Source organism: Dreissena polymorpha, chromosome 2 (genome assembly GCF_020536995.1).
Source record: "Dreissena polymorpha isolate Duluth1 chromosome 2, UMN_Dpol_1.0, whole genome shotgun sequence".
NCBI lineage: Eukaryota > Metazoa > Mollusca > Bivalvia > Myida > Dreissenidae > Dreissena > Dreissena polymorpha.
This window is the reverse complement of record NC_068356.1, coordinates 64,372,454-64,394,823: the sequence shown is the minus strand read 5'-3', so window position 1 is coordinate 64,394,823 and position 22,370 is coordinate 64,372,454. Positions and strand designations below refer to the sequence as shown.

The 22,370-nt window shown below is 34.6% G+C and overlaps 2 protein-coding genes across 3 annotated transcripts in view; one reads left to right on the top strand and one right to left on the bottom strand.

Annotated features, from left to right (window-relative positions):
* LOC127867342 (uncharacterized) overlaps positions 1-22,370 on the top strand; it is a 442,512-nt gene that overhangs the window by 163,475 nt on the left and 256,667 nt on the right. The window lies entirely within an intron of this gene.
* Positions 1,315-9,866, bottom strand: LOC127869774 (uncharacterized). The gene is made up of 8 exons (XM_052412435.1): positions 9,792-9,866; positions 9,035-9,164; positions 8,767-8,900; positions 8,075-8,334; positions 7,564-7,618; positions 7,289-7,355; positions 2,956-3,051; positions 1,315-1,421 (listed from the first exon to the last, which is right to left on the bottom strand). The coding sequence occupies exons 1-8, from the start codon at positions 9,837-9,839 to the stop codon at positions 1,315-1,317; spliced, it is 897 nt and encodes a 298-aa protein (XP_052268395.1). The 5' UTR covers positions 9,840-9,866.

Genomic DNA, 22,370 nt, shown 5'->3' with positions numbered 1-22,370 from the left:
ATTTCCGTGATTTTACAGATTTCGTTTACCCGTCTTGAAACGAATTCTTAAGTGGTTTAGTAGACTAACCAGAACAGCACAATCTGGCTATCCGACCAGTAAATGATATCCTCAATGTTGAGAGATGATCGTAATGGTCTGCGAGTCTCGCGCCCACTACTACAACCATAAGTTTGAGTTGTGGTAATGTGAGCTTTTCAGGGGTGCTACTCTTATTGTAATTACGGGTGTTCTGTGTTTTTTTCTTGCAAATGGTACTGCTGGAACCGAACATCGAAAGGCGGCATTTAAGTCGTTTGCAATCGATACTGATATTCTGTGTCGAGTGGAATGTCCCAGTCGATTTTTACCTTCCAAAGGTCCAACAATTTTGCCCTGACTGTCACGGGGCTAAGAAGTCCAAGCATGTCGTAAAGCTGGGCCAAATATTTCAGAATCAATCGTTTAAGAACATAATTCGTGGTAGGGATTGTTTTCTCGATCAAATATAGGGTGTCCATAGAAGTTTTCCATATCATTCCAAGGACCTTGACATCGATATTCTCTTCTTCTATACAACCGGAAGTGGCAACTTCTTTCAGATTAATGATGTTTGATGTCCAAGATCTGAGAGTCATCCAACCATTTCAAGTCAACTTTCTCAAATCATGAAAAAACTGCATCATGTCTTCATCATTTCGAAACGCGTTATAATATTGTCGACATATAAGTCCCGTTGCATGATAGCAGACGCTACGTTTCGATGTTGGTACTCGTGTGTTTCATAATCGTGGTGAACACGTGGCGCAAAAAAAACTATACGGAATTTAAAGGAATCAAACGGCTAAACGGGTTATTGGGGTCTTCTAGCCAGAAAAAAAGTGTCATATCCCGATCTTTCTCATGTAAGCCAACGTGTAGAAAAGCTTTTTCAATGTCCGTCGTCACAGCAAATTGATGCATTCTAAAGCGCGTTAGGATGGCAGTCAGTTCGTTAAGAATTCGCGGAGTTGACTGAAGGCAATCTTTCAGGCTTTGGTCATTTCTTGACTGTCTCCAGCTGCAATCATAAACGATTCTTGAAGGGTCGTTAATCGAATCTTTTTCACTGCGTGATGGGGTATATAATGCACTGGATCCTGGGAATCGTCTGTAACCTTTTCAATGAAGCCTCTTCTTTCTCGATCTTGTATGATTGAGCTGTACGCTTTTAGTATTTTTCCGGTTCCTGTCGGAGTCCTCCTAATTGTGCTCTTGTGATCTTCTTAGGGCGATATCATGGTTTGAACGGGAGATCCGGATTGTTGTCTTTTCCATGGCAACTTGGCGACATATCTACCATCGCAGAAACTCTATGCTGCTCTCCTGATATTGTTCCATCGTGTCCTGGAGATTCCGCTCAGTTGTGGAATCATTAATACCCATACTCTCTAGCGACAAAACTTTTCAAGGGTGGTATAATCACATTTAAACTTGTTATGACGCTGATGACGTGATGCACTAGATCGTTGAGTAGTGTCATACGGTATCGTTTCAGACAATAGGTATCCGATTTTCGACTTTACAGCAGTTGGGCCATTTCCGAGTATCGCACGATCTTTCATAATGTCCCAATAAAGGTAAGCACCAATAAGAAGAGAGATGTTTATGTGTCTATGTTCATGGATGGGATGGGCTAATTTCAGACCACGGAGATGACTAACTGACTAATTGCGGAAGTAACACAGTTCTCCATAGGGGCGGCAAACTTCGGTACTATAAGTACACGGATAGGAACCTTGTCTCCGCCGTCCGTCTGCAGACACACAGTCGCGATTTCAACATGCTGTACTTGCTTGTTCAAACCACCGATGCCGCGAGCTGAATTGTTTCTGTGTTTTCATGTGTGATTTTCAACATTTGGGTAAACTCATCTGTGATAAACGATCTCTGCGTCCCTCGTCAAACAAGATTGCGGCAATCGAGGAAATCGTCTGTGATGAAACTGCAGTTATCGCCGTCTTCATGAGAATTGAAGTGTATCTACTATGAGCAGTAGACATATGCAACACGGTCGTTTCCGGTATCTGTTATTTGACTTTCCGGTACATTGCATCGAGGGTTCATCTCGTATATTGAGGTATAATGCTTTAAACCACAAACCTGACATAGGTGTTTTGATCGGCATAGCGGGACTTGATGACTTCCAAGGCAGTAAAAACACAGTTTTCTGTTTTTACAACTGTTAGCCTTCTGGCTGCGTCCTTGAACTTGGAACAAGCTGACGGCTTGTGCTCATCGCTTCAAAATTGGCATCGCACTTCAATATGTTTATTTTGTGAGGTGTGCGGCTTCATCTGTATTTTATTCCTTGATTTAAACGGTGAAGCTTTGTAGAATGTGCTAGCTGACCCGAATGCCGATCCTTGATTTGCATTTAGTCCGGCTTCGGCAATTTCAATCTCACGAAATATCGCAAAACGCAATTCTCTGAGAATCCAGTTTCAGTCGCCGTGTTCGCGCGCTAAATGTTTGCGTACTTCCCCCAAGAGTTTATCGATGATAATGGGTACTAGCAACCCAACATATGTTGTTTGATCCTGTCCCGACGATTTAATGCTTCGAATAAACGTTTTCATTTTATAATAGAATGTCTGTATGGAATGAATTCGTTGACGTTGGTAATTGCACAAGGGCCTGCATAGTGGCATGAATGATTTTGAGAGATTGTCCATATCTCTGTCGCAACAGATTAATGGCCTAGTGTTAGTTAGCATTTGTAAGCGAAAACCCTTCTATAGTCATCACAGCATCATGTTCCAGTTAGGATTCAAATAACTGAATATCTGAACATCAATTTAACTCGGATTGAAATGAACTGTCGTTTCAAACGAATCCCAAAATGTTTGCCAATTCAATATGTTGCCATCAATTGACGGGAGAGTAAATTTTGGAAGTCTGTGAAACTACAAGTATTTGAATGAAACCCGAACTTACAGTTGGAGTGAGGCTTGCGGGGATAGCTAGCATACCAGTTGCAGTTTAATAAAGACGAGGTGACCGGCGGGGAATAAACGGGCTGTCCAGTAGGCGCTGCGGTGGATGTATCCTAGAAGGCAACTCAATGGAAGGCGACTGTAGCTCACGAGGTGTGATCAAGGACGTCGGGGGTACCCAAGATGGCGCTATGGCGAAAATCGTAGATTTCTCTTATTTTGCGGTTTTCGAAACTTTGTGGAAGCCATACTGGCGTATTGGTGGAAGTCGGTAGTGACCAAGTCTGCGTGGTTGCGGATGTTTTGCGGTAGTCCAGTAACTTCACCGACAGTAGTTGGTTGTAGCCCTTAGGTCGCGTGTGCGGTGGAATTCGACGAAAGTTCAAATAGTGCTTCGGCGGATATTGGTGATACAAGCGTGTTCTCATCAGTGGTGACTAACGCCGACGGCAGACCGGGGTGGTCAACAGTTTTATTGTTCTTGTCTGTGGGAATAAACTCTGTCTTTAATTTATGTAACTTACGTTTAAGCTGATTCGTGTACGTCGCTGTTTCCATCATCTCTTCGGGAATTTCGTCAACTTCTGTTTGACTTAAAATCTTCTCATCAATCGCTTTTAACGAGTCCAATGCTTCTGAAATGTTGTTCAAAATCATCTTGATGGAGTCACGATCATTCTCATCTTTTGCAGTCTGTAATTCTTCAAGTTCATGTGCGATGATTGCTCGACTCCCATTCCGGATAGACAATAGTTTCTGTAAATCTTGTTTCATTGTCATTTTTCGTAACGGCACCATAATTTGTGAGAAATGTTCTACGCGTCATAACGGGTCGATCCTTTAGTTTCACTATTTAAATAATAACAATTACAATGACGTCACCGTCATCGACGGCCGACGTTAACGCGCCACATGGCGGCAAAGCATGACGTTACATATTATCAACAATTACAGTTTCTGATACATTAAAAGTAACAAACAGAATAAAAAAAATAACATATATTTACGTTTTAAGTTTTTATTTTTATACAATTAAAAAAAATGTCTTTTTTTTGTACACTGTTCACAAACATGTCAAACTGGGATAACAGGTAATAAATTGGTCAAGTAAAAAATCCATTTGGATTCATCCGTTCATTTATTTCACTTGAAACCCCGTATGTTATGTCTACGAACACGTGCTAGTTTTTACCTGTGTCCAGTGCAGCTGTTTTTGAATAAACAGTTTCATTGGGTCACTTACTGCATTGCCACCCAGCACCTTTGGTAAAGAAAAATTGAAAGAATAACACTATTACAAGTTTACACCAATGCGACTATGTTTTCCTGAGCAGTGCAAATATGTTCTCCTTAACAGCAATTGACTACATTAATGTCTTACTAAAGGCAATCTTTAAAAGCTTCTTTGAAGATTGACGACTTACATCGCTATATACTTTCTCCAAATCTTCGTAGCTTACGTTCAGTTCTGTTGGAAGCAGCAGTTCGACAAAGTCCGCTTGATCATTGCCCAATGTTTCCAACAGGGTATCAGCAAGTGTGACCTGGACATAATAACTATGCTTGTCAGATCTTTGGCATTTGAGCGACATGAGTTTTTAGGAAAAAAATCTAATATTTATAGAAATTAAAAACGGCTTTTTAAATAATGCGGATACACTATAAAATGCAGTTGACGTGAGCTTAAGTATAATAACCATTACAACATATTTTCCCAGTTCTAACCGATTGTAATTCTATACTATGCATAAATAACCGAACTTAGCATGATGCACTATGGTGGTTGATTTCAGCCATATCGTTCTTGTGTGTTTTCCGCTTCGAAAGGCGTTAACACGACAACTTTCCAGATCGCCAAATATACATGTCGAAACAACAAGTGAAGATACTGTCCATTTTGGCCTGTCCGCGTGTTGGCGACTTTCAAGCCCACCAACGCATCATATCGACAATGTAAGAGCGCCAAAACAACACATATTTATACGCCATAACGACATAAGGACACATTAATCTCGCACGTTCTTGCAAGTTAATGCCTCCGATTTGTCGGTCTACCTTGTCGGCGGATTGAAAGGCATCAATACAACAACATCAAAAGCACACCGATACGGCAATTTAAATTGCGCATGTGATTATTTGTAAACACTATTCGGTTTTGTCCGACCTTAAGTTCCACATAACAGCACAGTCTCTTTAACCAATTAAATTACGTCTAACAAAACGCCTACTCGGCAAATGTTTATTTCGATATAATCAAATGATTAGTATTGATACGGGTTTATTTAAACTAATAAAGATTTTTGAATACAAAAAATCAATAGTTAGTAATTTTTACTTCTTTTTTTAAGAAATATGTATCAACAATCATAATTTGTTATAAATTAATATTCTAAGTTTCACATAGATAACAGTGGTTACAATTGAATAACTGTTTTAGCTGTCGTGCGTACATGTACGTTTTGACCCAAAAGGTACTGCATACATTGTGATCCGAATTCAAGTTACAATACATGCGTAATATACGTATAGTTTTTGAATATAGATGCTTAAACATCATTTCATTTAACTGTTGGAAAACACAAACCTATTTAAACATACTTGTGTGCGATTTCCAAAACGTACTCATTACTTAATTATGATATCTTGTTCATCATGTGTGAGTTTTGTATTGCAATCATTTTATAATATTTGTTGTAATAATAAAATCGCTTACATTGGTCACATGTGTCAAAGATGTGGTTTCATCGCGTGCAGACATCGGATCTGGAAACTGTATCTCGTTTTGAGCAAAATCGAATTTGTTCCATCTCCAAGCAAGAGATAGCAGCAATTTCGAAGTGCTATGGTGTGCTGTAAAAAAAATACACAAGCATATTATAAAAGTAGTATTATAGAAGTGTTAAAGTAAACAAGAGCTGTGTTTGTGAAAAACAAACCCCCCTACTGCAATGTGAAGCTATATCCCAATCGAAATCATAATTACAAAGTAACTGTTCATTGATATTTGATAGAGTTACGGGCCTTAAACAGGTCAATATTTGAAAGTGTTTAGAAAAAAAGTCAAAGAAACTGTTATTTTACAGTAAATTCCAAGACTCATAAATTCCTCAATTATCAATGAACAATAAGAAAACTCAGCCTTGAAAAGTATTATTTTAGAGAAATTGTTAAAGGGATCTTTTCACGGTTTGGTAAATTGACAAATTGAAAAAAAGTTGTTTCAGATTCGCAAATTTTCGTTTTAGTTATGATATTTGTGAGGAAACAGTATTACTGAACATTTACCACGGTCTAATATAGCTAGCCTATTATATGCATCTTTTGACGATTTAAAAACCTAAAAATTATAAAGCGTTGCAACGCGAAACGATTGAATAATTTGGAGAGTTCTGTTGTTATCGTTTAAATTTGTGAAACTACGGAGATTGCTTATATAACGTATAAAACACGCCTCTCATGTATGCTTGGCAGGATAGCTCAGTGGACTTATGCGTTTTTACTCCAGGATTCCGGGGGTCACTGGTTCGAGCCCTGCTGCGGGCTACATTTTTTTCCTTTTTTTAATGTTATTTTTGATTTTTTACTGGAGCTTTTAAAATCCAATGTTTACATTTATCAATATAAAGCATTTAATGTAATGAAAAACTTTAAAATATGTCAAAATCTGTGAAAAAGCCCCTTTAAGTCCAAGATCCGTAACTTCGTCAAAAATCAATGGACCGTAATGAAACCCGAACTTGATCTGTAAGTCATGTAGGTAGGCTCACACATCAAAGATAAGGTCAGTATCTGAGGGCGTTTCGGAATAAAATCGACCAAAAAGTTATTTAAAAAAATTTCTAAGCCCAAGGCCCGTAAATTCGTCAAAAATAAATGGACCGGAACTAAACTCAAGCTTGATCTGTAAGTCATGCAGGTAGGCTCACGTACCAAAAATCAGGTCAATATCAGCTAACGGTTATAAAAAAAGTCCGGAAACTGTTATTATAAGAGGATCGTAACTTCGCAAAAAAATCGATGAACCGAAACGAAACACAAACTTATATGTACGTTATGCAAGTAGACTCACAACCGAAAAATCACGTAAATATCTAAAAACGTTAAGGTAAAAACTCCGGACACGGAACGCCGGACGGACGGGCAGACGGACGGACGGACAGTGCGACTGCTATATGCCACCATACCGTGGGCATAAAAACACATTATGTGAAATCAGAATTGCTTAAACCAAATTACAATTGTTGCGAAATTGTGTGTGTATAATTAAATATTTGAAACGTATAGGGTATACCATTTTGATGTTTGTAATTTCATTGAACAAAAGAAGATATTACCTTTCTTGAGAGCTAATAGAATGGCATATTGTATGTCAGTCGTTTCTGATTGAGAGTAAATGTTTACCTGTAAATAAAAGTAGAAAAGTAATAACTTCTACTACTTCTACAACTACTTGTCTTCTACCCTTCTACTAATACTACTATACTAATACTACTAATTCTTATAACTAAAATACTAATAATGTATTTATAATAATTACATTTTTACAAATAAATTCTTTATTTAAATCAAATTGAATTTGTGAACTTTATTTGATGACTAGCTTTCTTACATATTTTGTTTCTTCGAGAATGTCTTTGAGCAAATGGACGCATTCTTCTTTGGCACTGCAACAGACATTGCTTCACTGGAAGACTATATAAACTGTACAAACCTTAGTAATGATGCACTATTATACCAGAGTCATCGCTTTAAATGGAAACACTACAAGGTATGTATTTGGTATATATGACAAAACGTGTGGTACGCCTCTGTAATTATTGATGTTAAAATGATTCCCACATGTATACACAGTTGCTGTATTCTATTTGTAAAAGTATTTTTGTTCCGTAGAATCAGATATAAAAGCGATACATTTGGAGAGTTACACAGTCTTCTGAGAACTTATGAAATATAACACAGAGTTGAATTATTTTAGTACTATTCATCTTTAATGGGTAAAAGGAAAGTGACGTATTGCATATTCATGCTTTATTAAGTTTTCAAACAGAGCATATATTGAGAGTATAGTGTTAAATTATATGGTATGTTAATAGTAAAGCAATTTTTATTTGTAAACATACTTGTCGGTCGAACGTTCATTTTGATTAATGCATGCTGCAATCAAGTCAGCTTCTGATCCCGATCCTTGTATGAAAACCACCGGGATGCCGTGGGTAACAGCGTAGAGTGCCTTCTTTAATACAGACACATCAACCCCGAGAACAATCACAACACATCCTAAATTGTCACGGTCCTTACGTTTGCAGTCGAAGCTTTCGACACCTCTCATTAGCAGGTAAGAGTGTTTGGTTGAGTGTACACTATTGTTGTCATCATGATCCTGTGAAACACACAAGATAATTGCAGGGTTATTTAAACTACATTCAAATGGATCCATCTATATAATTAAAAGTTATATTTTATGTTTCGATTGAATTAATCGCTTCAAACGAAAAAAAACAAATCAATGACACAAAATACCATTTTAACAAAGCATGTAAGAATTTTAGACAATTATAACAATGTAAAGCCCACCATTACATCACATTAAAGCTGTGTAATTGTGTTACTTCACAAAATTGCATAAAAAACTATTTAAATACCTGGATTAAGTATTTTTCCGATAAATAATCATGGCCAAAAGATCGAAACGCGATTCATTAAATGATACATGGGTTATTGGGAAGTTGACCAATAAAATTGTCGATAAGAATTGATCGGGAATAATGTAATACAATTTAATTGAATAAAGTAAACCTGTAAAGCGCCTTACCAGTACAAGAATGCCGTCACCAAACGACTTTTCAAAATATTCAATTGGTTTCTCGTAAGCCTTGGAACTGCTTTGTTTCACCTCCAGGTACTCAACGGCTTCGTTTTCAGTACTAAAGCTGATTATCCACGTGCCTTAATACAAATAAAAGGCAAATGACTTGAAACAGCCATGGATCGTTTATTAAATGGCGTCTAAAATGTTGTTGTGTTTATGTTATTTGTGTTTCAATATTTAAAAGCATAATAAACATAATATTATCATTTACCTCTGCTATCTGCAATTTCACCAAGTGATGTTAGCAAACGTTGATGGGCGTCATTAAGTTCTTTCCCTCTCTGTGATGTTTCGATAACAGATATAATGAGGTTGGCATTAGATGTTTGTATTTTTTCGGTCTGGAAAGAAAGTATAAGAAATGTATTTGCATGCATATGTACATATCTGTCTATATACACTAGTTTGTATTTTATTATTTTCTTGTCGGAAAAAGACCAATGTAAAAATACAATTTAAAAAAAATAATTACTCAAGTCGTACAATTAACGTTCCACGCAGGTATCTTCTTAGATGAAATATAAAAAAGGATGTTCGTTGTAATTAGGTAGATTTTCAAAGTGAGTGAGCGAGCGCAGACAATAATTCTTGAATAAAAACATAATAGACATCAGGAAAAATATTAATTATATATGATCACAAATGCATAAAAATCCAAAATCTACCGAAACCAGGACAATGTTTAATGTAACGCTTTCCACCGTTTGTGTATACTGTAAAACGGTTATATTGGATAATTTGAATATTTACGTCATGACGTAAAACTAATAACGTCATTTCAAAGTGAAACAGTGAACAGTATACATAATTTTCACTTCATTTTTTTACTGTTGGAAACAATTAAATACTGGTTGTTAATCTCTTGAATTTGCTGATCAAACACATGAGATGATAAAATAAGTTGAACATAAGTGCAAAGCCTACCTCAACGTGCGTTTTGCTACCATATCATGGTTGTGTTGTATTACCTTTGATGTTTCCTCTTCAATTGTACATGAATGATGTTCCGTCCGCATTGTTAGACCTTTGGTTTCTATAGGATGTATACTAAAATGTAAGACATGTGTGTACGATACCATTGAACTTATTTTTGTTATACTGTTTAATAATTAAATAATTGCTGGAAATCAAAAAGCTGAACCATGTGCTCTTATTATTGAATAATTATGAATATTATAAGATCATACCAGGCAATTAAAAGTTATTATGGGGCACATAATAAAATTATAATTTCTAAAACGGCATTTTTTTAAACTATAGGTATTACCTTGACATTTACGGTAGATACGCAGTTCTTGTGCGCGACACACAGTTTCTACCTCACTTAATATTTGTGTAACTGTATTGGGATTTCAGAGCTCGGACAAGTCCTTTTCTGAAAAACAAATGTTTTATTTTTGTTGTAGAACCAATTGTGTTAATGTGTCTTATGATCAAAACTTATCAGATTAGAAAGATCTTCCAATAGATTTTATTTTTTGTACATTAATGCGTATATTACTGTTCCGCATACATTTATTTGCAATTGTATATTTCTTTAATTTTGTTGAATTTTTGGTACTACTTCTCCTGACCTTTTATTCTAGATTGTTTGACTCACATCGTTTTATCTGCTTTTCAGTAAGTTGGTATATACTCGCTTAAATGGGTGTTGCGCGATATTTTTATATTGGGGATATTGCAACCCAATCACCTTTAATATGTTATTATGCGGATATTGTAATGTTAAACAACTTGTTTTCAGTTACATTCCTGAACGTTTTTGTTTATGCAGATTTATTTCGAAAGAAAGTGAATTTATATCAGAAGAGGTTGTTTATGTGTATTATTATCGCTTCCGCTGAACGTATGAAAGAGGAAATGCGACATAGAAAACAATATGATGTAGTAATTAAACACGAACATATTATTTTATACACACTATTTCAAATGTGTAGAAATGTCGGGATTGTCGTTGTGAATCTAGTGTTAATTTAATTTTAATCGATTAATTTTTGTTTTCTCCTTTTGTTGAACGTGTTAAAGTACCGTCAAATCCATTATATGTATGCAAACTGTGTGAATTGATTACCGAAAGTATGCAATTAAGTCGGTGGAATTGTGGTATTTTGTAAAATATCACTTCTGGATAGTTCTAAATTTGTTTATATATATTCCAAAAATAGTGAGTTAACCGATATATGTCTTTATATTTTGTATTATAAGAAAATAAATATAAATACATTCACGATAATTTTGGCAAACCTCTATTATCTAGACCTTTTTTAAATTTCAATAATTCGGCTTATATACTATGACTTGTGTCGGTGTCCGATGTTAAAATGCCTTCAGCCTCAAAAATTCTAAAACCACCGTTTACTCAGCATATCATTCTCGTAAATATTGTTATTTAACATTAAAGTGAGACATTTTCCTCGAACCTGCGGACTTGGTTCTTGCATGTAATCCAAATTTTCATATTTAAATTTCTAGCATGAAAATTGTATTTTTCGATTCTACGTTTCTAGATTTGCAACGGCATATGTAACTAATATGCCATGCTTGTTATGGGAGAAGTATTTTGACCAAATGAATAATATCATATTAATATACCATTGTTTGATCATATCACTGTAACATTGATTTTAAAACATATATTTTTTGCTGAAACGTCTTCTTTCAAACTGAAGTAGATTAGATACCATTCTACCAGTATTTCTATGTGGTCCACTTTTAATTGGAGATCCACTAAATTAGAAAAAAATTAACTGTTGTTCAATGCATTCAACTATCACAGTTAACATATAATATGTCTCTGTGCGATAAGTTAATGTCTAATATAATGCATGTTTAATTTCTTCAAGCTCTATATTTGGTCCTTAAATGCATATTTAAGTGTTGTGTTGTTGTATGTGTATATTGATCTCATTTGCAGACAATGGCTGCACTTGATTGTTGTAAACCCAATGCTTCAGTTATTTGCAGCATATCTTCCAAAGAAGCGTCATATCTTATGAGCTTTATTTTGGTATCTTACGTTGTTAACTTCGTATATCAAAGTATATTTGCATCTTTGGGCTATTCAGCAATGTTTGTTGTTCAAAGCGTGCATTATATGGCCTCTTACAATCATAGTTTAACCTATACCACTGAATCAGAAATCTCATAAAACAGTTTTTTGGGTCCTGAAATACCATGGCTTATTGAAAATATCATTAACGTATCAGATGGTCGTACATTCAAACAAGCACTTTAGTTGATCGCCGTCAACCTATTGGCTTTAGTTCGACTTTTTAAAGAACAAGCAAGCTATCCTATTTGCTACGGTGGCCGCGTCCGAGCAAGGGTAACCTTTTTTGGTAAGCTAGTTTCACATGAATGGCTTCAGGGATTGCATTTTAAATTTTACAAAAATCGATTTCCAATATTTAAATGACCCCACAGGTCAAATTTGGTAACTCTAATTAATCGAAGTTGCGGGTCAAAGCTTGGTCTAAGGGGTAAAATAAATGTTATCAGTCTGACTGAAATCCGCCATTCCACTTCTTCAAAAATACGAACCAAAACGCTAGAATCTGCTATATAGTGTGAATGCGAATGTCAATGTTTAGAATAAGTAGAGGCTTTGTATCAAGACCCTCCCCCACCCCTTCTCATTTGAATTGCATATTGGATGAGTGAAGTCAAAGGTCAAGGTCACTGTTACTAAAATAGCTTAATGAATTCATTTTAATTTATCGAAAACAAATTAAGTTATTGTAATGTTTTATCTCACGGCCGTTAATCACGCGCGCCACCTCTTTTTGAGGTGCATTAATAAATGAGACAATGCAACTTCCGAGGTGGCGCTCAGGCCCGGATGTTTTGAAATTTAACGGATAATTTTACAGTGTGATAAGGTTTAATATGTTTTTCAACACATTTTGCAATATTAAAAAAAAACGACCAATGTAGTGCGATTCAGCGATTAAAAAATCATTTACAAATGTACAAAATCTTACAATCACAACCCATTTGGAAACATGATGACCTTTATAAGTTGTGGCATGGTAGAATTCGTAAAAGCAAATTGTTGTCTTTTGCCTGTGTGAGGAGCTAATTTCCTGCCAATTAAATCGCTCATTACATAAAACGATTGCTTTGAACCTGTACAAGTTAAGGCGTGCACAAAAACTTCGGCTTCTAGCCGATCTAATAGATAAATTTGCATTTTTCAAAAAGGGATGGAGCCAATGCCAAGGAGGTGGAGCTCAGATTAGGAGGTGGCGCCTATGCACATTTATAGCTATTTTAAAGTGAAATATTTTATGTTATGGTTTCTATTATGTTTACAGGACTTACATTATTTTTGTAAGTTGACTACTTCAGCACCTTTGAGTCGGGTGTGTTTTTAATTAGAAAAAGTAGTTTTCTAATAATGTATTGATGGCTCTAAACGTTCGTTTTTGTAAGATAACAAAATTTAACATGTATAATACACAAATGTTAAAGGATGAGAACGAGCTATCTTAAATTTTTTGGAGTTGATAGTGGAAAAACAACATACATGAGCCTAATTTAGAGGCGTTGACCTTGGCCTTTTAGTAAATTAAGCATTTGGATTAACGGTCACAAATCATAGTTTCAAGATGAAGTGTAATCTTATACTTATTTCGTGAATTATCATACTCTATTCAAATATTTATGTCGATGAATGATTTTGATAATGCTGAACATTAAGTTATTTGTTTGATTGAGTATGACACATTTTTGGTATACATCGTAAAATATGTTTTATTCATGTTGGTGACTTCTTAGTTGAGTTGATCATTTATATATTTAAAAAACTACATCTTATTTATTACAGATTGTGTTTATGTTCTGTACAGATTTGGGCCTACGAATGTACGTTGAAAAATAAATTTAATATAACAAATTACATAATATATCAAATAATGTCATTGCGATACGACTGTAACTTGATACATCCTGCATTGGCGCCACCTCCTATCATTAGCGCAACCTCCTAAGCATTGGCTCCATCTCTTTTGGAAAAATGCTAAATTATCTACTACGTCGGCAAGAAGCCAATATTTGTGTGCATGCAGCATCTAATGTATGTTGTACGCAATCGTTTGATGCCGTTAGCGATTTAATTGGGTGGAGATTTTCTCGTCACACAGGAAAAACTCATTGAAATGCTTTTTAAAACTCCACCATGCCACAACTTATAAAGGTTCTCCTGCTTTTCAATGGGTTGATATTGAACGTATGTCTGTACATTTTTGGACGAATCATTCTTCGCTGAATTGCACTACATTGCCCGATTTTAAAAACAATGCTAATTATGTTGAAAAAAACAAATAAAACCTAAGCACCCTGTAAAATTATCAATGACATTTCAAAACATCCGGGCATGAGCGCCATCTCGGATGATGCATTGGCTCATTTATTAATGCATCGCAAAAAAGAGGTGACGCGCGTGATTAACGTCCGTGTATCTAAATTGAATATAAACATACCTTATATTCAGTAATCGGTAGTGTGGTAGCATACATGACGTCAGGGTAAAAGGTAACTGTTTCTACAAATAAAAATTAATATCCCTAAATTTCTCAAAAACTAATTGCGCTTTGGTAATACAACCACATATAGAGATTATTTCCATCAAAATTTCATTTGGCATCTCATGTTCAGGTCACTGTTACTAATGTAAGATAAATCATGATTTTCGCACAATAACTCAGTAACAAATTACGTAATGGTATTGAACCTACATATAAACATATGTTATCTCTATATCTAGCATGGGATTGTAGTGTGTGAGATTAAGATCAAGGTCACTGTTAGTAGATATTGAAGAATTGTTTGCACTCAATAACTTGAAAACACATTGAGTAATCGAAGCGACGTTAGATATAAATTCCTTTTTCCAGGTATGGCACATATGATAAGTGTCCTATGGTAACCAAATATATACAAAAGTATGAAGTAATTCCCCCCCCCCTTGTTACAAAGTGAAGAAAGGGGTCTATCATCCTAGGTTTTATATAATCTATCAAGTTTTTTTACATAATGTTACATCATGAGATTATATAGACTTATATTCTAACTTAGCGATCAACTGAGTTTAGATGAGTTTAGTGGCACCTGCGGTAAGCGGTCAGTCAAGATTCCCTCGGACACAATTGTTTACACTTGTCTTCAATGGTCACCTGCGGTATGCGGTCATCATATTTCGCATCGAAGGCCATTTTTAAACCTGTGAAGCGGTCACGAGTTAATCTGAGGTGTGAAAATGAAATATTCAAATCGATTTGCATTGCTTGTGCCGCAAAACATAGCGTCTACTGTGCGTCTATTTATGGGTAAAGAATCTGATTGCGGTTACCGCCTTTGATATATTCAATGCGGCTCACTGTGAGAAAACAAGTGTACTGATACGATTTGTTTTATTGTGATAATTACAGGAACATCTTGAAAATAAAGGACTTCAGAGTATGTTGCACATTGTAAATAATTATTGCTAATTTAATGATCGCAACTTATTTTTTATTAATGGCAAGGTAGTACACAGTGATTCTTTTTTCAGAGGCCAGGTTACAATAACAATGTAATTTGGTAGCAATCAGCAACTGCATTCATATCGCCGTAGCATGAGAGCGCAGATGTTTTTCGCTTATAAAGTGTCAATAACAACACTAAGCTAGAGAGTGTTCTTATCAGCAGATGATAAGGATTAAAGTTATGGTCTGATTTGGTCACACGGAAGCTTAAATTACAACTGTTATAGCAAACTAATTGCGTGTATGGATGTAACAATGTTTTCTAAGCTGAACAGGATATTTCATAAAGATTATTTATTAACAACATGTCTAACGTACAAAAGTATATGTGCATGTAAATTACTTCACACATCAGGTATTTTTGCTATTGGTGTGTGTTTCTTCGAATGAGGATAATACTGTCAGATAAGAACCGTCTACAAAGTGGTCATCTGCATTTTGCGACCACTTTCCTTGACTGGCTGCTTCAGAAATGTTGGACTTTTTATAGCAGATTACTTAAACAATCACAACCGTTGAAACCAATTGCCCAAGAGATTAAATATTTGGTTTGTAACTGTAGCGTTATTCGATCTGAACAATGACGCTAACACATAGATAAAGGTTCCCTTTTATTTTCCTTCATACATTTTTATTCATAAACTTTCCAAATCCCATTAACAAATCCAATAGTTAATCCACAAGATACAAGCGAACCCATAAACGGGGTCTCGCCCAATACAACAAGAAATAGTACAACTACATTCTTGCCTGTGTGCGTGGTACCCTATTTAATGCAAAAAGTGACAGTTTGTATACCCATTTTAAACTAGACGCTAGTATGTAATATAAGGAAAAGTCCAGGTTATTAAGGAAGGTACACTTACACATAAATGGCATTTTGGTCTATCAAATTGACAGTACATGGGGAAAATGGTTGGGAAAATTAATTAACACCTTGTAATAAGGCTGCACCATGAAATCTTTATTTTTTAAATGAATGACCCTCAAATGTTAACTTGATTTAGGCTATTACGTCACATAACATCATATCGTACGTCATTGAAACTCATGCCAATGGGTCACAACTGGTCTCACCCTAGAGATTGTATGATTTGTTTTGACTTAAATTAAAAAAACAATTGTGGAGTGTAACCACGTGTACGATTAGGTATACGCGTCGTGTGATGTGCGGTGTTTTGTCTACTTGTAGTTCATTACCAAACAAGAGGACATAGCTGTCGTCCAATCTTGATGAACTTTGGTCAGAATGTTTATCTGCACAATATCTAGGCCGATCTTGAATCAGTGTCACGTGCGTTCGAAACCTAGGTCACCAGATCAAACGTTTGAAAAACTTGCTAACACTCTTAAGCCGCATTTATAACTCAGCCTTGATGACATTGGCCAGAATGTTTATCTTGACAATATAAAGGCCATGTTTGAATCTGGGTTAAGTGGGATCATCAACTATATCACTAGGTCAAGTCTTCAATAGGATGCGTCCGTGAACACAGGTGAGGGCTCAATGACCATCATGACCCTCTTGTATGTTTTGTAAATTTTAATTCTCGTATTTCAATAAAGGATGACACAAACCTTAGTGTTATATATTTAAAACATTTTAAAATGCCGTTTAGTCTCTTGAAAAAGTTTTCGTTATTACGAAATTCATTTTAATTTGTTTTATGTTGGAAAGCGCTTGTTGCGAATAGGATTTCATGCTGACGATTTTACAATAACAAGTTGGATTTCATGTAATAACAAGGTCCTTTTGTCAGAAGCCAATTTATTAATTTTAGGCTTAATACAAATTTATTAAATGCTGATAAAACAGGGCTTTAAAAGTATTCTCATTACATTCAATTTTAATTCAGAACCGGTAGTTCATAATACAACAGCATTGAATTATATTTAAATCTAGAAATGTTACAACCGAAATATTATCAGAGCTTTGAAACCTCTTTAAAAATGCATCATGCCAAATAAAAAGAGGTACGCGGATGAATCCACTTTGGTGAGATAATTAACACTCATACTGAACCATTTTGGCAAACTGTTCTATAAATAAAATAACTATTTAGGTTATTATTGAACAGGCAGAAAGCTTGTATTAGAATACTAAATATGTTAAACATTTTTACCAATAGTACATTAAACGATTAAAATGATAGTTATGAGGAAATTTACTGTGCTTTTCTCACAGGGATACGTCCTTTTGACATGCGTATTTGGGTTGGGATGTCATGGAATGGCAAATAAATAAAATCGCAAGATATGTCTGGTAAAGTGGTTCTCGATTAACTACTTGACCTGAAAGAAATTCATCACTTGTAAAATGCATTCCAGTCCAATTCAGTAAGCAAAAAGACTTTCCAGCAAATGAGATGTGTTATTTAAGCACGTTAACAATAACAGTATCAAACAATGATTTAGTAATATGATCCTTTAATTTTGGTATGGAAGGTTTCCCCTGATTACTATTTAATGCAACACGATTTTTTTCTATCAGGGTTGTCAAGAGGAACTCTGGGCTGAATTTCTTTTTTTGCACGTGAAGCAAGACACGACGAGAAAGAGTTAATTGGAAAGTGGTCTGCAATAAATTAATCTGTGTTGCAATTAAATGTTATTCTTCCTTTGTTCATTATCAACTAGTAGGTACATGGAAATTGTTAAATTGAAAACCAACGACCAAGCCCTAACACAATATCGTTGACAGTTTTACATAAAAGGAAAAGCTTCAGCGGACTCAAAATCATGCCGCAAGAGTTGTCCTGAATGCGTCATTTGATCAACCAAGTGCTGAACGCTTGAAACAACTCCACTGGCTGCCAGTAAAAGCCAGAATCATGTACAAAGTCCTGGTTATGGTCTTTCGTGTTATCCATGGTTATGCTCCTAGTTACTTGCAAGAAATGTTTGTCCCAGCAAGCAGTCGGTATAGACTTCGATCACAAAGTGACTGTAATCTTGTTATTCCCAGGCGGCGAACTAAGATGGCGGATAGATCTTTAGCTGTTGTTGGCCCGAAGTGATGGAACAATCTACCAAGCCACTTAAAACTCATTGACAATGAGGGTTGTTTTAGATCAAGGCTTAAAACTCATTTGTTCAATCTATTTCACGGTTAACCAATGTGAAGTGTTTGTGAAGCGCAATAGAATATTGTTATAATAATTTTTGCGCTATATAAGTGACATGTATTTGTATTTGTATTTATAACCTAGCTTTTGATCATCACCAACTGATTGTGTTAAAGTATGTATTTGTATTGATTGTATAGACATTTCAACGTGATGGATAAAATGTACACTCTTTTTCTGGTTTTCAACATGCGAAACTAAACTGTTTGGGAAAATTAACATTGTTTTCAAAGTTTTCAAAAGACACACCATATGTGACTTGAAAAATATAAAAATGTAATTTTGCACATGAGAGATTTAATATTCGTAGTGGCAAATTCTCAGACAGTAGTTTGGTGTAACATGTAATAAAACATCTATACCAGTAACCGCTTTAGAAACATGACTACAAAATTAATACGCAATGTCTTTTTAAATTTTATTTTCATTTTCGTATTTCTGTGACAGTTTCAGTTATTTTTACCTATGAGACTTGCTTTATTTCATCAGAGAGTTAAAGCCCCAATCCAAAAATATAGTTTGATGCATCTCGCAATAGCATAAATACACATAAGCATAACAAGCATAAAACAATAAGAAAGGGTCACCTTGATCCTCAGACTTTCAAAAGCCACTTTATTCCTAAAGTTTGTATCCATCGCAATAAAAGATGTTAAATGATTCTGCTATAAAGTCAATCAAAACATTTCATACCACGATCCAACGATTTGAATACAATAAGTATAGTTTTAACCTGTTTACTAAATCATTCTATGCACTTTTACAAGCTAAATGTTTAAATAGTCGGTCTTAACATTAAAAAATATTTATATTTGATATTAAAGTAATTGTTATAGAAACACAATCTTGAATTTGGATCATAGGTTCTGTTTCTTTTGACATGTTTTTGCGTGATTTTTTACATCTGTTTAAAACTGACATGTGCTGTTTTATGTTCGAGCCTTAAGTAACCACACATTTACAAAACATTTTTAATTAAATGGTTCTTCCGGATTTGATATGCAAATAATATATACTTCTTGAATCCTTAGCTCAACCCTCTCAACGTATTTGCACTAAATTATTAAATGCGAGTTGATAAATAGTTCTTTAATATGTATATTAAAAAATAAACGAATAAATGTAAGTATATGATAATGCTACTTACATTAAAAACAAGTAAAGGAATTGAAATATGCAACCGCTGTAAGGACAATAATGTTATGGTTCCTTCACTACATACAAAAATCTTAAACAGATACATATATGCCCCCTTATACATTATTCTATAGGAAAAGACTCGTCATACTGCATAACAATATATATAAATATAAATTCAGTTTAAACATGACGCATTTTCATAAACGGGAAAGGGCTCTGAAAATAACAATTAATTGTAGTTAATAGCTGTCTCATTTTTCAATTGTTTTATTACTTACTAAGGTTGTACTCGGCACGATAAAGTATCCCTGTTACGTCGTAAAACATCAATGTCTAAACACTCAATAAGAATTAGTTTTCTGAATTCTGTATGCATATAACAGTTGCTGTGCAATTTCAAGACTTTGATTTAAGCGTATTAGGGATATGGGTTTATTAGGGGAAATGAAATTTTTGTTTATACTAAAATGAACGCGAAGCGAATTATCGGTCATTGAGTTTAAGTAAACAACACCGATTAAAAAACAAGAACATAAAGCGAAGACCAAATATTATTTTGACATGACGATCCCGTAGTGAAGCACTATTTCCAAATATTAGTATTTGTTATGGCAGGAAAAAAAACTTATCAGCAGGGGAGATCAAAGTTAAACGTTTTTCTGAAAATTAACATGAATTAACCGACCTTTTCTGTCTTCCTCACAAATAAAAAGTTCAACTTTGACAATATCGCTGAAAACTGGACTGTGCGTTTGCTGTGCAGTTTTGCCCATTGGATTGCGTATGTTAGAGAATGACGTATGGATTGAGACATAACCTTTTCAGAAATAAGGAAATGCCACCAGATATCTCTTCTTTTTTTATTTTACAAACGACAAATGTTTGCTCAAAATCATCGTAAAAAGTTAGATGCAAGCTGTGTTTATTTCGTGTTTTTTTTTCCATTTTTTGTGTACGCCCCAACATTGTAGGAGACATTAAGCATTGCACGTTTCCATTCGTACGTACGTACTTGAGTTTGCAACTTCTCTTTTAAATTAACGGCTGTGTTGATCTCTTTCAAACTTTAATAGCTGAATAACTGTAATGTGTAGATGATTTTAAAGAATGAATTTTGGCAGCGACCAGGTTTTGCCCTTTGTCTGAGTTTCATTGATTTCGATCAAACTTATAAATCGAAATAACGTTAATGTGTAAAGATGATCATAAAGAAAGGACTTTTTCTGCAGTCAGTTTATCTTATATATTGTCCTTGTGCGGCTCTTTCTTGCAACTGTGAAATATATTGTCCGGTAAATAGTGTGCTCCTTTTTAACTGCCAGGTGGTTTTGCTTATACATTCATAGCTGAATTTCCTTGTGTAGATGATTGTGAAGGCAGGATTTTTTGTTTCGATTACTTTTTGAAAAGTGATGTCAATTTGTTATTGTTGTCCACTATAGAATATAGTTCAAAACGTTTTTGTGTTTACTCCTTTTTAACCGCTTGCCGGATTTTGTGCAAACATTCACGGCTGAAATGACCTTAATATGTAGATGATCGTAAAGGAATAAATTTGGGCTGCAATCAAATTCGGCTGAATTATGGCCTATTGTCATGTTATCAAGTGTTTATATAGGCATTTCATTTAATTGTGACAAATGGTTTTTTAAGTATAATTTTTTTAATAATTTTAGCGGCAGCAATACATCTTTATAAGTGGATTTTTCTGTATCAAAATATGTTTCGTATGAGGCTTCAGTGTCTTCGATACATATATTTCTAATAAACATACCGTCATTGTTGTTAATAGTTCACACTAAACTGATAGTATGTAGTGTATCGTTTAATCTACACCAGAATATGCTTAAATTGCTTAAGTAAAACGGTAGTTGAATGAGCAGGAATTTAAAGGATTGTAAAGAAATGGTGTCGAATTTCAACGACTTAAATACATTTAAATGTCATTTGTTTATACCTAATGATAAAATATGACATTTCTGCAGTACATGTACAGCTGTGAAAATAAACAAATTGTTATTTTCACCGGTGAAAATAACAAATCTTCGGAACTACTTTTTCTATTTTAGATTATCATATCAAGATTGTGATGATCACGAGTGATTAAAAATCGGTATTCTACCGAATCCAACACATTTGTTGCGCCACGTGTGAAAATATATGTTCTATGATCACTCGTGAAATAACAAACGATCTTACACTGACATGAACAAATAGCCTCTATTCAATATAACTTAAAAATAAACATTTGTGTGTTTGATGTTTTTGAAAGTTAAACATTTAATAAACACATGATTGTCACTGCGTTTGTTTTTATGATTAAATGATTAGTTTTTGTGGATTCATGAATAATTATTGTGGTTTTATTCACAAATCCATGAATCGTTTTTGCTATTTCTATCTTATATTTCGTATAACCATCAATACATAGTTAAATGAGTATACTTTAAACAATAAGTTAAACTGACAATTCTTATCTACAAGTCCCATGATGTCAAGTCCGATTTCATTCGACAAGTTTGCAATTAAAAAATGAAATATATAAAAGTAACATTTTATTAAAACATTGCATTTCGTGTTTGCATTTCAAATTTATTTTAAAACCAGATCGATTAAACATAAAAGAGTTCACCAGTAATTATCTCAATTGCATTTGCCAATAAGCATTTCTTACTAAGCATTACATGTGTAAGCATTAAAAAGTAAGCAGACTGGAACTAGACCAGCGCATATTCTTGATCGATAACTCTGATGTAAA